The following is a 13,310-nucleotide window of genomic DNA, read 5'->3' as shown; positions in this document are numbered from 1 at the left end:
CACCCTCATTTCAAAACAACTTTTAGTCACGTTTGGTTTTTAAAAATTGTCATTTGAAACAAATATTAAAATAAATATGTATTTAGCATTTTATTGCACTATAGGGTGACAGAAGCAGTTGTGTTATTCTCTTAAGGCTTGATCCATAAGAACATAAGAAGCTGTGGGATTCTTAATGATGATTTGAAACCTATAACCCTCTGTTCTTTGGTCAAGCCTTAACCAGGAAGACCGGGGCTATATAAAGCATGCTAGTAAGCAATTGGGGAGCTTAGCTAACAGGAAGTGTCATGAGGGAGTTTGGGGTGGAATTTGAAGGGGGCTAGATAACATTCTTCATGTCTTCTTTAAACTGAACTAAATCCAAACTATCTGATTTAAGTAAAAACCTTATCATTATTCTAATTATCTGTAGGAGATAATGCAGGCAGAAGCCCAGCAGCAGAATGGGGGGCTATCCTGTTTATTGCACCCAATGTAGCATGTATGCACATCATCTCCATGGATAGGTGAACATATGCAATGCAAGGAGCTCCTGGCCCTCAGAGACCAGTATGGACTTTGGAGGCCAGGGGGTCTGAATTGGGGGAGCTAAGGGAGACAGAGAGGTACATAGATGAGGTTTTCTGGGACACCAAAGAACTGTTCCACCTCCGGTCAGACAGCCCCTCTGCTGTTGAGGAGGGTGAAAGGCTCAGGGAAGAAGAATATTCAGCTGGAGCAGAGGGAAATAATCCCATAGTTGGGACCCTCCTTCTAGGTGATGGTGTAATATCCTCCCACACTGAGGATACATCTTTGGGGGAGGGAACTTCAGTCATTAGGAAAAAGCAGGTGTTAGTAATGGGGCCTTCGATCATTAGAAACATAGACAGCTGGGTTTGTGGTAACCAGGAGAACTGTATGGTGCCTTGCCTGCCTGGTGCAAAACTTGCAGATCTCTTGAAACATCTACATAGACTTATGTGTAGTGCTGGGCAGTAGCCGGTGGCCATGGTACATGAAGATACCAATGACATAAGGAAGGATAGGAGAGATGTCCTGGAGGCCAAATTTAAGCTGCTAGGAAAGAGATTGAAATCAAGGACCTCAATGGTAGTGTTCTCTGAGATGCTTCCTTTTCCACATGGAGGGCCAGGTAGGTAGGCAGAACTGCAAGGTTTCAATTTGTGGATGAGACGATGGTGTAGGGAGGAGGGGTTTAGATTAATTTATTAGGAACTGGGGAAACTTTTGGGATGGAGGAGCCTATACAGGAAGGATGGGCTCCACCTAAACCAAAATGGAAGTACAGTAGACTTCCGATAATCCGGCACCCTTGGGACCCAGGTGGTGCCGGATTATCAGAAATGCCGGACTATCAGGAGGTACTCTGGCAGGGGCGGGTCTCGTCGGAGGGGAAGCGGGGGAGGGGGCGGGGGTGTGCCAAACCCTCCCTCCTGCTGCAGGGAGGCAGAGCCTGCGAGCAGCGGAAGGGGAGAGGCAGCGACAGGCAGGCAGCCGCATTCAGGACATTCTGATCAGTTACACTCACTCCTGCTGGACCCACAGCCGACACGCAGTTAATGAACCTTTCCTCTCTACTGCCTGGAGGGGGGGGGGCAGGGGAAGGTAGGGGTCGGTGGGAGAGGGAGAGTATAGAGGGGAGGCAGCTGCAGATAGAGGGGAGGCAGCAGCAGGCCAGGGGCTGCCCCCGCAACAGACTGTTATCTGGGGGCAACTAGAGGCGGGAGCCAGCCTGCAGAGCCCTAACCTACACCCAACAAGCGTGCAGACATGGATCCTCTTATCCCAGGAGTAGCTGCCCTCCACAGTGTACTGTCCCAGCCCCTCAGGAGGAGCCTGTGGCCAGGGACCACTGCCAGAGCCCCTGGGAGGAGTCCCCACCAGAGCAGTGCCACCATTGCAGCCACAGGAAGCCCTGGTAAGCCCTCCCAGCCCTCTGTCCTGAGACACCTCCTACCTCTCTTGACTTCTCCACCCTCACCCTTTCCTCCTAAGCCCTCCCACATTTCCTAATCCTCTGCCCTAAACCACCCACCTCCTGCCTCTCCTTACTTCTGAACCCTCACTCCAGCATTCATTTTCTTTCTTTTTAAAAAAATACAATAATAGAAATAAAGCAGGTACATTTTTTCATTTTCATGTCAAGTATTCTTTCATTGTGACGTCGAGTATCATGGTTGCAATCCTCTGTCCTCTCCATGGAAGTACTGAATACTCTGGAGGATCTTCCATTTTAAGGGCCTAAACTAGATGGCCCCTCCACTTGCTCAGAGATTTTAAGGCAACTTTGTGATCCCCAGGAATATACACCTGTGACAAAGATTAAATACTGTGTGTGTGTGGATAGCTCAGTTGCTTCTCCCAGTCCACTGCAGGATGTAAGCTACTACTTGAGTAGTTGACTACGTGATAGGCTTAGGGCTAGGCTTATTGGGTAGATGAGTCACTATTCTACTACTCACCCCCCCACCCCTGCTCTATCTCAGAGGCAGCAAGAGTTGGGGGGAGCAAGCAGCACCATCTCCAGGTGAGGAAGAAGGGGAGGCAGAGTCACCATGGTCCCAGAGCTGGCGTGAGTTGGAATTGCTCAGTTCCGGCTCGTGCCGCCCTTGAGAGCTAGCCCTGATGTAGCCCTGCAGTTTACATTTAATAAGAGCCAGGCTGCCTGCGCACCCAGCTCCTACTACATTTAAACTGCAGGGCTGCAGCAGGAGTAGCAAGTGTCCCCCTATATTGACTGATCGAGTAGTCAATGGAAATTCCATAGACAGTCCATTCGTTAATTAACCACTGCTTAATATCCCTAGTCCACTGCCAAATCTCAAGAAAGATGTTCAGATTCCTTAAACGGGCTATTCTCTAGTAAGTGATTTCCTCTAAGCAGCTGTTTTGACTTATTCGTTGAGTGCTGCAAATCATCCCCTTTCCTGGATCCTTTGATGCAACTCCTTTATAAAGACTGAATCTCTAATTTCCTGCTTTCTGGGAGCTCATCATCTCAGAGAGATGAATTCAAGAGATAGTTTCAATGGCTACATCTAGAATGCCGCTTTTTATTGGAAAAGATACCAAATTGTGCACCTTTTTCCGATTGTTTTTTTCAGAAGAGGCTTTTCTGAAATTTGGCCCGTCTACACTGGGTCAAATTTTGGAAGAACCTCCTTTTTCGGAAGAGCCCTTCTTCCTTGTGCAATGAGGAAGACAGGGCTTCCGAAAGAGCACATCTGCTCTTCTGCAAAAAATGTCGGGGTCCTTCACTAGGAACTCTTTGCGGTCAGAGAGGCAGTGGTGGGCTGGCAGCATTTGCTGCTCTGAGAGGTGCATTGATAAGCCCTTCTGTTCTTGGTTTCCAAGCAGTGCACTTGTGCCCTTGGAGGTCAGCACAGAGCAAGGCTCCCTTCTGTCCAGGCAAGTGCAGATTCCCTTTGTGCTGCTCCAGTCCTTGGCATCACAACTGCTGGTATGGCCTCAAGGATATTGGCCAGTGCCCTGGTTTCTGTGGAACCTTTGCGGATTTACATAGCAGTCCCAGGTTCTTAGGTCAGTCTCAAGGATATCTGAGAGACCCTTGGCATCTAACCCCCAAAATAGGCACAAATCCCTGGGGAAGAAGCCCCTGATGCACTTCTTGGTGGTACCACAGGATCAGGGAATGAAAACTATGGTACTGGTTGTGACGGACACCCCCCCGCCATGCTTTATGAAATGGACTTATGGACACAAATATGCATAATTCAGAGATGCTTTGGACAAATTGCCTCATGTATCCTATCAATCTTCATGTCATAATTCGCTGGGTTGCATATCTTATTTTGGTGTATGTATCGTTCTTATGAGTAAAGTTAGATATATGGAATATGGAATGCTTTATGTTTTTAAATGTGCAAATGAAAACCATAAACGGTGTTACCTTCAATGTCTAGATGACCAATTATAAACACACTCTTTTGTCCTTTAAGTCTGGTTGGCCTTAGGAAGTCACATGACCACCCCAGCTGGTAGGGGTGGACCAAGTAATTGTTCATGGAAAGGTGGTATTTATAAAACAAAAGGAAGCTAGGAGTTTCTTTGTCTTTAGTTATCCTCCTGGGTGTGCCAGTCCAGCTAAAGACCCCGGGGAAAAGGAGACTTCCCTGGTTTTGAAGTCTTATCTGGAAAAAGAACCATTTTAGATTGGGTTTATAATAAGTTTGTACTGAGGTTTTAGTGTTAAAATGAGCTAAGCATTTTTGGTTGTTTTACATTTGTAATCAGCTTTGCTTTGCCTGTTTTCACTTACTGCCTCTTAAATCTTACTACTGGTACTTAATAAAATCACTTTTATTTACTCTCAAGCCCAGTGTAAATAATTGTTACTTGGGGGAGTAATCAGTGTGCACATCCTCCTTTCATTGTTAAAGGGGGCTTACCTAAATAATTCATTTGGGGTTCTGCTTCACATTTGGGGAGTGGTATCCCAGGAAGCTGGGTCCAAAACTACATTTTCCGTGGACCTGAAGAATTTCAGTGTCTGTGCTGCTTCTGGTGGGGAGGAGGCAGTGATCTTAGCTCTGTTCCTTAGCTGGGGTGGACCTGGGAGTTGGCCCAGCAGGACAGGGTGGGTAATCAGAAGGCCCAGAGAGCAAGAAGGCAAGTGTCAGTGGCTTTGTCAGCACCCTGGGAAGCACCCCTAAAGAATCTTCTGTGGCCTCGTCCCGTCACATTGGCTTCCTCTTCATCTTCTCTCTTCCAGTTCCATAGAATATAATATGAAGGCGCACTAGGAGTTCCTAAAGCAAGTATTGGGTACAAGTGGAGGAGCTAGAAGAGCCGGCAGATGCCCTCTTCAGTGCACTCAGCGCTTCTGCCCTGGAATGTATTGCCCTACCTTTACACAAAGAGGTCTTAAAGAATACCAGTGTCCCCTGGGAGACTCCTTCCTCCCTGATCCCCATTTCTAAGGGGGCTGAGAGAAAATACCTTGTGCCTACAAAGATCCACAAGTACATCTACTCCCACTTGTCTCACAAATCCTTTATGGTAGAAGCTGTCAATCACAGACATAGGCAGCCAGGGGTGATGCTGAAAAATAAAGACTCATAACGATTAGATTTGTTTGGTTGTAAAGTTTATTCATCAGCTATCCTACAGTTGTGGGTGGCTAATCACAAGGCCTTCCTTGTCCGCTACAAACTTAACATATGGCATACTATGGACTGGAAGGCTTGCTTCCTGAATCCATGAGGAAGGAGCTCAGAGCGCTCCTTGGGGAAGGGTTGCTACCAGGCTTGCCATCCAGGCAGCTCCTAATGTGACAGATGATACATAATGCATAATGGTATGGATCATATCCATGCATTTGGCATTCTGGCTTTTCTTCTCTGGGCTGTCTGAGCAGGCCTGGACAAAATATGGCCTCGGATCCAACCTGCCAAGCCACCAGATCCAGCCCACGGAGGCAGTGGGGAGCTTCAAGCAGGCTCCCCTGCTTGCCCCACAGCGCCGCATGTAGCTCAGAAACATGGCTGCGGGGTGCTTTCTCTTTGAGTGTGGAGGGGAGGAGGGAAGATTCAGACGCTGCTCCCACCACCAGCACAATCCCATTATGTCCCATTTATGACAGACACTGGCCAGTGGGAGCTGCCTGTTTGAATAACAGGCAGCCATGAAGCACAACCCTCTTGTTCAGTTACTCACTCAAGCACATGGCCAAGCAGGCAGAAACATTTTAAGTTCTGCAAGCCTTTAGCTCTGTAGGCAGGCAGGCACGCTGGTTTGGCTGCTGGCTGGTAAGTCTCCTGTGAGAACCTGCCTCTGGAGCCTCAGCCCCTCCCTTTACTAAACCTCTGCCCCATACTCCTGTCCCGCTACGCCACATGCATCCATATCCCCTCCCAGATCTGGCACTCCAATCTCCTGCCTGAGATCACAATCCCCTCCTACTCTAGGTCACATCCCAAAACCTTGCACCCTAGTTCCCTGACTTAGGTCACAGTTACCTCCTTTGCCCAAATTCCCTTCCAGACCCCATTCTCCCTCCTGCACCCCAATTTCTTATCCCCAAACTCTGTTCTGCACCCAACCTCCATCCCAGACCCCACAACTCCTCCATTAATACCATGGAAAAGTGTGGCCCTCGACCACTTTCCAAAATCTTGGGAGTGGCCCCCCCATCAAAAATTATTGCCCACCGCTGCTGTGGAGGCTCAGCAATCTTTGTAAGACCTTCTGTTTGATGGATATGCCCTGTGTGCGGAAATAGACACAAAAACGCATGGGCTTAAGGAGTTTCACATCAGTTGTATGTTACTGGCCCAGCCCGTAATCAACTCTTCCGCAACTCACTATAGCCTCGGGATTCTCTCCCCTCCGTGCCCCTCCCTCCCCACTCTGGCTAAGAGGTTATATATGGTGACATAACCAGCCTGCACCCTCAACCTAGTGAGGTTTAATTCTTAAAGTGCAAGTTCCTGGAGTCATGTGATTGTATTGGAATCTTTTATTTTTTTACAAAAAGCTGTTTCTGGCTTTTGTGATTGCAGAGAGCATGAAAACGTGCATCTTCAAGTCTCAAAAAACAGAAGATGAAAATAAACAAACATTTATTCTTTTATAGAAATATATTATGGTTGTAAAGTGAATTTTTTTGGGACTTTTTTGGAAGCCGGGAAAATTTGTATATTTTGAATGTTTGGTATTGGCAGTTCCAAGATGTTGCAGAGAGGGAATGACTAATATGTATCATGGGCTACTTGTATTCTGCCAGGCAGCTGCACAAATGATAAGGGGGAGGAAGCAATCCCTTGCATGACCATATTAACTTTCAGTGGCTTGTGGCTGTGGGCACCGGGGGAGTTATGAAATGGAATAATATCAGGATAGTATTCCTTAGGTGTTTATTTTTATATTAAATAGGATTTTTTTTTAGCCTGCTCCCAAATGTTCTATTTCTAATGTTGCAGATTTTAATAATGACGATACAAAACGACATTGTAGAAGTTAGTTGTCAGGTGGGAACTCAATTTAGACAGCTCAGTAAGGGATACTTGGGCATTTGATACACAGGAAGGTGGGAGTTGATTTCTGTTTTTGACACCCAGGAAGCAGTTAAGGCTTTCAGCACTGTGGGGATGCATCTTCATGCCCACCCTATGGTGGGTGGGAAAGGAACTGATCTGAATTTTTTAGAAGGGCTTGAACTCCAGTTTCCCATCTCAACAACTCTTGGCAGCAACCAGATGACTTTCTGATCTTGTACCAATATTTGCATTCAAAAGAGATGGTTAAGCATATTAACTGATTATTTCACCACTCCTCATTTTAGCATGAGCCAATAACACTGATGTTAAAATGGTTTCATTAAATATTTCTTTCTACTGTAAACAAAATTTTAGGGACTGTTTTGTTTTTACAGTGTCTGTCACAATTTTGAGTACCTCTTTTAATTATTAAAACACCTAGTATTGAGTCAGTAATTTACAATTAAAGTTTGCTTTGTCTAGGAAGATTCTATGCTTTCTAAAATGCATAGTAACATTTTACATTTAATTAAGCTTTAGTGATCCAGAATGTAATAATCGTCTGTTGTATAATTATAGGAAATCCTGAGCTGAAAGATAAAGAAGACCAGTTTGGAAGGACTCCACTCATGTACTGTGTGTTGGCTGACAGGTTAGATTGTGCTGAGGCCTTGTTGAAAGCAGGAGCAGGTATTAATAAAGCTGACCATAGCCAGAGAACTGCTCTTCACCTTGCTGCACAAAAGGTAATTAAATAAAAATGTTTTAATACTGAATGCTTTAAAGTACCTACTGCCATTAAGTTTAAGAAAATCTTAAATAACTAAATAAATTGAGCCTAGTATTTTAAAGGATTCTTCCGTTCTACAGGACATCAACTATATATTTAATATATTTTTTGTGTCCATATGTGTCTGTCAGTCTGTGAGTCCTTTTGTTCAAGAACTCCTCCTAAACAGTGGTTCCTCAAAGCCTCCCTGATACTGGTGTCCACGCTATGGGGTCCTCTGACAGCATGAGTGTCTGGCTATTCAAACTGTGTGCCCAAGCGCTGTGCTGCAGTGTTCCACCCACGGGCAAACTTCACCCTTACTCTCTCAGGGTATGTCTACACTACCCTCCTATTTCGAAGTAGGAGGGTAATGTAGGCATTCTGCACTTGCAAATGAAGCCCGGGATTTGAATTTCCCGGGCTTCATTTGCATAAACCGGGCACCGCCATTTTTAAATCCCGGCTAGTTCGAGCCCCGTGCCGCGCGGCTACACACGGCACGGAGTAGCTAGTTCGGATTAGGCTTCCTATTCCGAACTAGCTGTACTCCTCGTGGAAGTTCTGTAGCCACTGCTCTTCACCCCACACCTGATGACAATGTGATCCCACCACTCAGAGCTGATTTCCCTATTCCTAAAGTGACGATCCACTTTGCCTACCAGGTCTGTCACAGCCCAATGCAATAACAATGCATTGTTCTCCAGTTCTGAATCTGAATCTGACAGATCATCGCTCTCCACTATTAAGTAAGTAGCTATACTGCAATGCATGTTATCTTCTGCACACTGCTCATGACAGAGGCCAGAAGTTAGGGAGACATATTTTTGGAATGAGGAGTACAGCTAGTTCGGATTAGGAAGCCTAATCCGAACTAGCTACTCCGTGCTGCGTGTAGCCGCGCGGCACGGGGTTCGAACTAGCCGGGATTTAAAAATGGCGGCGCCCGGCTTATGCAAATGTAGCCCAGGAAATTCAAATCCTGGGCTTCATTTGCAAGTGCAGTATGCCTACATTACCCTCCTACTTCGAAATAGGAGGGTAGTGTAGACATACCCTCACACATTACGTAAGCAACAGCATGTGGCCACCACCTTGGGGATATGATCTTCTCCAAAAGGTCCTGCCTGCCATAGAGACACCTCCATCTCCCTTTCAATCTGCGAAAAGCATGTTGAACAACTCTTTACCAAAACTTCCATATGTGGCTCATCTTCCCAGAATATTATGAATTCAGGCTTATTGAGTAGAGGCTCAGTTGCCACGGTATGTGCTGGGAATACACAGGTTCAAATTTAGTTGTCAATAATAGTAGTATAATTTTATAAGAATGAGTTAAATGAAGGAGTTTTGAAAGAAAATCAGACTTGTAGGTCAAGTTCAGTTCACTGTACTCATAGCAGGACCATGCACCATCTAGATGATCCTTAACAGGTGTTTAAAATAAAATCTGTTGGGGAATATGTGGAATCTGGATAAGAGTAAATGGTATAATTATATTGATGAAAGGGTGAAGATTTCTCCAAATGTCTGTCATTCTTGTACTGTATTTTAGATCTGCCAAAATATCTTGGCACTGTTGGAAGAACCAACTAAGTTTCCCAGATGAATTCTTGTCTTTGTCCAATTAATTTGCAATTAAAATCTCTCTTATACTGCAATATTCTCCAGAAAAAGAGAATAATCATATTTATTCATTTTGCCATTACAGCATAGCAAAAACATAACTGTTTTAGAATTAAGAGTCTACTTTCACACTCATGCCCTTTTCTGTATTCTCTGTCTCTGGAAGAAGGGGTAGATAGGAAAAGAAAGATAGCAGTTTTACTAATTTTTGTTGCTCACCTTAGCGTTCTAATGGTGAGCATATTTGTCCTTGGCATTAAGAGTTAGTCTTTATACAGCATTAGTATTTGCACTTCTATAGAAATTCTAATACTTGATTTGTTTTTAATATTTTCCAGTATTTCTCAATTTATTTATATAAAATATTTAATACAACAAAAGTATACATGTTTGAAATCAAGGCTCAACTAATTTTTTGAGGTAAAGAAATTAAAGTGTGACTTCCTGCTGTAATTTGTGTAAGCAGACTAAAAAAACACTTTATTTAAAATGCTCACATAAGGTATTTACACATCCTTTATAAGGTTTTTGCAAATGTAGTTCGCAGATGAATACATGTCAAATTGATGATGCCATTTCTTGGTTAGGAAATCTGAAAACCGTACCACCTGCTTTGTGCTCAGTTTTCAAAGGCTCAGCATCAAATGATCATGTTTCAAAATTAAGGATTTCATAAAACAAAAACTGTTGGCATATAAATCTAGTTAACTTATTCTCAATTTAACTTAAAACATATTTTTATAAGAATTAATAAGAATTAAAATACTCTTTAATCGTCAGTTTTCTCCATGCCTGACACTTTCTTTTAGCAGCTTTCAGTTTTTTTCATTATTTATATTAAAAGCATGTAAGACAACATAATACTGAGCTTAGTTAATTCACTGGGAATGTCAGATTGATGGGAAACAAGAGTATAGGGTAACAAATGCTGATTAACTAAAGAGTTAAGAAAGTCTCTTCATCTCTTGAGTGTATTAGTACAGGAAGGTATGCTACTACAGGTTGAACCTCTTTAATCCGGTACTCTCTGGTCTGGCAACATCCATTGTCCAGCATGATTTTAGCTAGCCAGATATCCACTTATGGGAGATGCCAAGATATGTTTATTTCTTTATGGAGGTGTGTCTCTTGTAGTTATTGTAATGAGCTATTATAATTTGGGATTATCTTTTTTATTAATATTTTCTCTGTCATCGTCCTGATGGGTACCTGACTGGTGATCTGCTCTGTCAGTGATGATAAACTTTGGGCTGCAAACGTGTGTGCGTATGATTCCCTGTCTAATGCATTCACCATGCACAATTAGTCAACACGACAGACTCTGAAAGATCCCCCAGAGACCACAAATCAGATAAGGATTGAAAGCACCCAGCTAGGTTTATTGCCAACCAAAGTACAGTAATAGTTGTCAGTGAACAGACTCACCACTGAACCACTATACATATGTACACCGAGAGAATGGACTAACACCTAAATTAATACTATGGATTCAGTATTGCTCCCCATGATCAGCCGCGACCACCCTTTTTTTTAAACTTTTTTTTCATTCTGAATCAGAAATGCTGTTTTGCTTCTTATCTTTGACCTGTTTTACATTTTAACCTAAGAAACATTAAAATATTGTATTACAAAACTGCAGCTTCATTAGATAAGGGCATCACCTTAAACCTGATAATCCAGGTGTGGGGGGGACATGAGATTCAGAACACTGATTGGAATCTTATAAATGCCCAAAACGTGCCTTTGGGGAATGCTACCTTTTGCAGTAAAGTTTTTTCAAAGACTGGCTGCTGCAGTTTCTGCCTTGGCCCCAGCAGCTCCATGGCCCCAGAGCTTTTTCGCAGGAGCTGAAAACTGCAATGATCCATGATATAGATTTAATGCATCAACAACTGGATACAATACAGGATTCTCTCACTAAAACTGAAGAAGTGCTATTATTGGCTCTGTGAAATTATTTGAAAATCGGGTAACAAATTGGGAGAAATATGCATAAGAATTGGAAGATATTGTAACTGGTGTAAACTTATGAAAATGAGAAACCTGTCCATGAAGCTGGACAAATTAGGAAACAGACAAAACTGACACTGGTTTTCAGTTCTGAAGAAGTAGCAAAAGTTGATTGATGTTTTCTTCATTCCGGATTGTTGGATTGCTTAGAAAGCTCAGCTGGGGAAGGATTGAGGTAAAACCCATGAATCAGAGGGAAACGTTTAGAGGAACAGGTAGGATTTTAATGCCCCATCGTTTTTGAGAAAAGCACATGTAACAGGATTTCTAAAACAGTTTAGCTAGATCTGACCTTAATCTTGCATCTTCTAAAATCAGTTTGAAGCTTCACCATTGGCATCATGAGGAGGAGAATTAGACCAGTTGTCTTCCCAATTCTCCATTCAGTTGTGCATTGGTTGCAGTTTGCATGATGGAATGGGTGTAGTGACAGTACTCAGAGATCTAGCACAAAGGGATATGTCCTAAAATGATCATTAAGGTTATAATAATTCGTTTACACTTTTCCTCTGAAGATTTCAGAGTGCTTTACAAAGCTGGAGTTAGTTACAGTGCAGTATTGTTACCACCAGTGCTTTTTTTGTGGTGGTACTGCGTGGTAAGCAGTACCAGCACCTCCAGATGCAGTACTGGCACCTCCAGTCAGAGCTCAGCAGCTTTTCCCTTGGAGTACCATCACCTTTTATTTTATTTTATTTTTTTACAAAAAAAAAAAAAAAGCACTGGGTATCGCCATATAGGAGATGTAGAAACAGGGGACACATGGGATTGTGACTAGTCCTGTGGTGCACAATGACCCAAGAGCAGAGTTGAGGATAAGAACTCAGGCATGTTTTCTGATTCATAGTTCTCTTCAATATTACAAATTCTCCTTCCTCTAGGAAGAGTAGGTTACTGCATGGACAAGTAGGATGGCTTGATAGCTTATACATAAAGCAGTAATTATAATGTCTGGAGCAGGATCAAAGAATGGGAGGAATGGCAGTAAAGGAAAGAGATTACTTGTCATAGGTTCTGTAGAATCGTTTAGTTTCTTGTGCATTTTGAGACCTGCTACTTCCGCACGTTCTACCTCCTTCTTACTCCTTTGACCCCAAAACTTGTCCAGAATGATGGGCAAAAAATAGCAAGAAAACAGCACATCATTTTTCTGCCAATGATCTACATAAAGAGAGCATAGGCCCCGCACAAACAGGTATACTCTGTTGAAATATCATTTCTTGAAAACTGTATCATAGCATTTTGCTGAAATATCATTAGAAATGCTGATTGATCAGGGTTTTACTTCTGTTTGGGAAATATGCATTATGAGCATGGTTTCAAACTGACTTTGAGTGAATCAGAAACAAATCTAGTTGGCCAAACTTTCCCTATTCTTGAAGAATTTTTACATTTCCCAGGTGTTCCACTAAGACTTAATAAGCCAGCATTTTGACTATCAGGAAGAACTATCTTTCCCCTATAATCCTTTATGATGGCTTAATATTTCTAAAGGGAGTAAGCTGAAATTTAGTATTCAGGATAAACAAGGAAATGGGTTTTTTGTGTGTATATGTGCGTGCATGCAAATAATGGTTTAAATATGGAAATCTGTGTTTTGGTTCTAAAGTTTCAAGTGGAGAATGGAAATATCTACTTGGTTACAGATTTCTTTTCTCTCTTTTGGTTTTTTTTCTCTTCTCTCTCTTTTTTCTTTGTTTTGGGTTAGGGTGGGGTGGGTTTTTTTTTATTATTTTTATTTTTTTTGGCTAAGACTATAATATAATGATAGAAAATGTTTGAATATCTTTAGTTGTAAAATGCAGTAAGCCCTTCAGTCATTTAAAAAATCTTTCAAAATAACAATAGAACTTTGAAAAATGACTACTGAGCATGTTCAATAAATAGAGGAAAAATTATGA

At 42.7% G+C, this 13,310-nt stretch overlaps 1 protein-coding gene across 6 annotated transcripts in view; it reads left to right on the top strand.

Annotated features, from left to right (window-relative positions):
• The window catches only part of INVS (inversin), a 158,447-nt gene that overhangs the window by 17,019 nt on the left and 128,118 nt on the right, over positions 1–13,310 (top strand). For 5 of the 6 annotated variants that reach the window (XM_075921590.1, XM_075921589.1, XM_075921587.1 and 2 more), the window contains exon 3: positions 7,584–7,750. In XM_075921590.1, the coding sequence (XP_075777705.1) occupies positions 7,584–7,750 (167 nt within the window). Of the gene's footprint in view, positions 1–7,583; positions 7,751–13,310 lie in introns of those variants that run through there. The other variant, XM_075921591.1, reaches the window with a different exon arrangement.

This window comes from Pelodiscus sinensis, chromosome 2 (genome assembly GCF_049634645.1).
Source record: "Pelodiscus sinensis isolate JC-2024 chromosome 2, ASM4963464v1, whole genome shotgun sequence".
Lineage (NCBI taxonomy): Eukaryota > Metazoa > Chordata > Testudines > Trionychidae > Pelodiscus > Pelodiscus sinensis.
The sequence above is the reverse complement of the archived record's forward strand: the minus strand, read 5'-3'. Positions and strand labels throughout refer to the sequence as shown.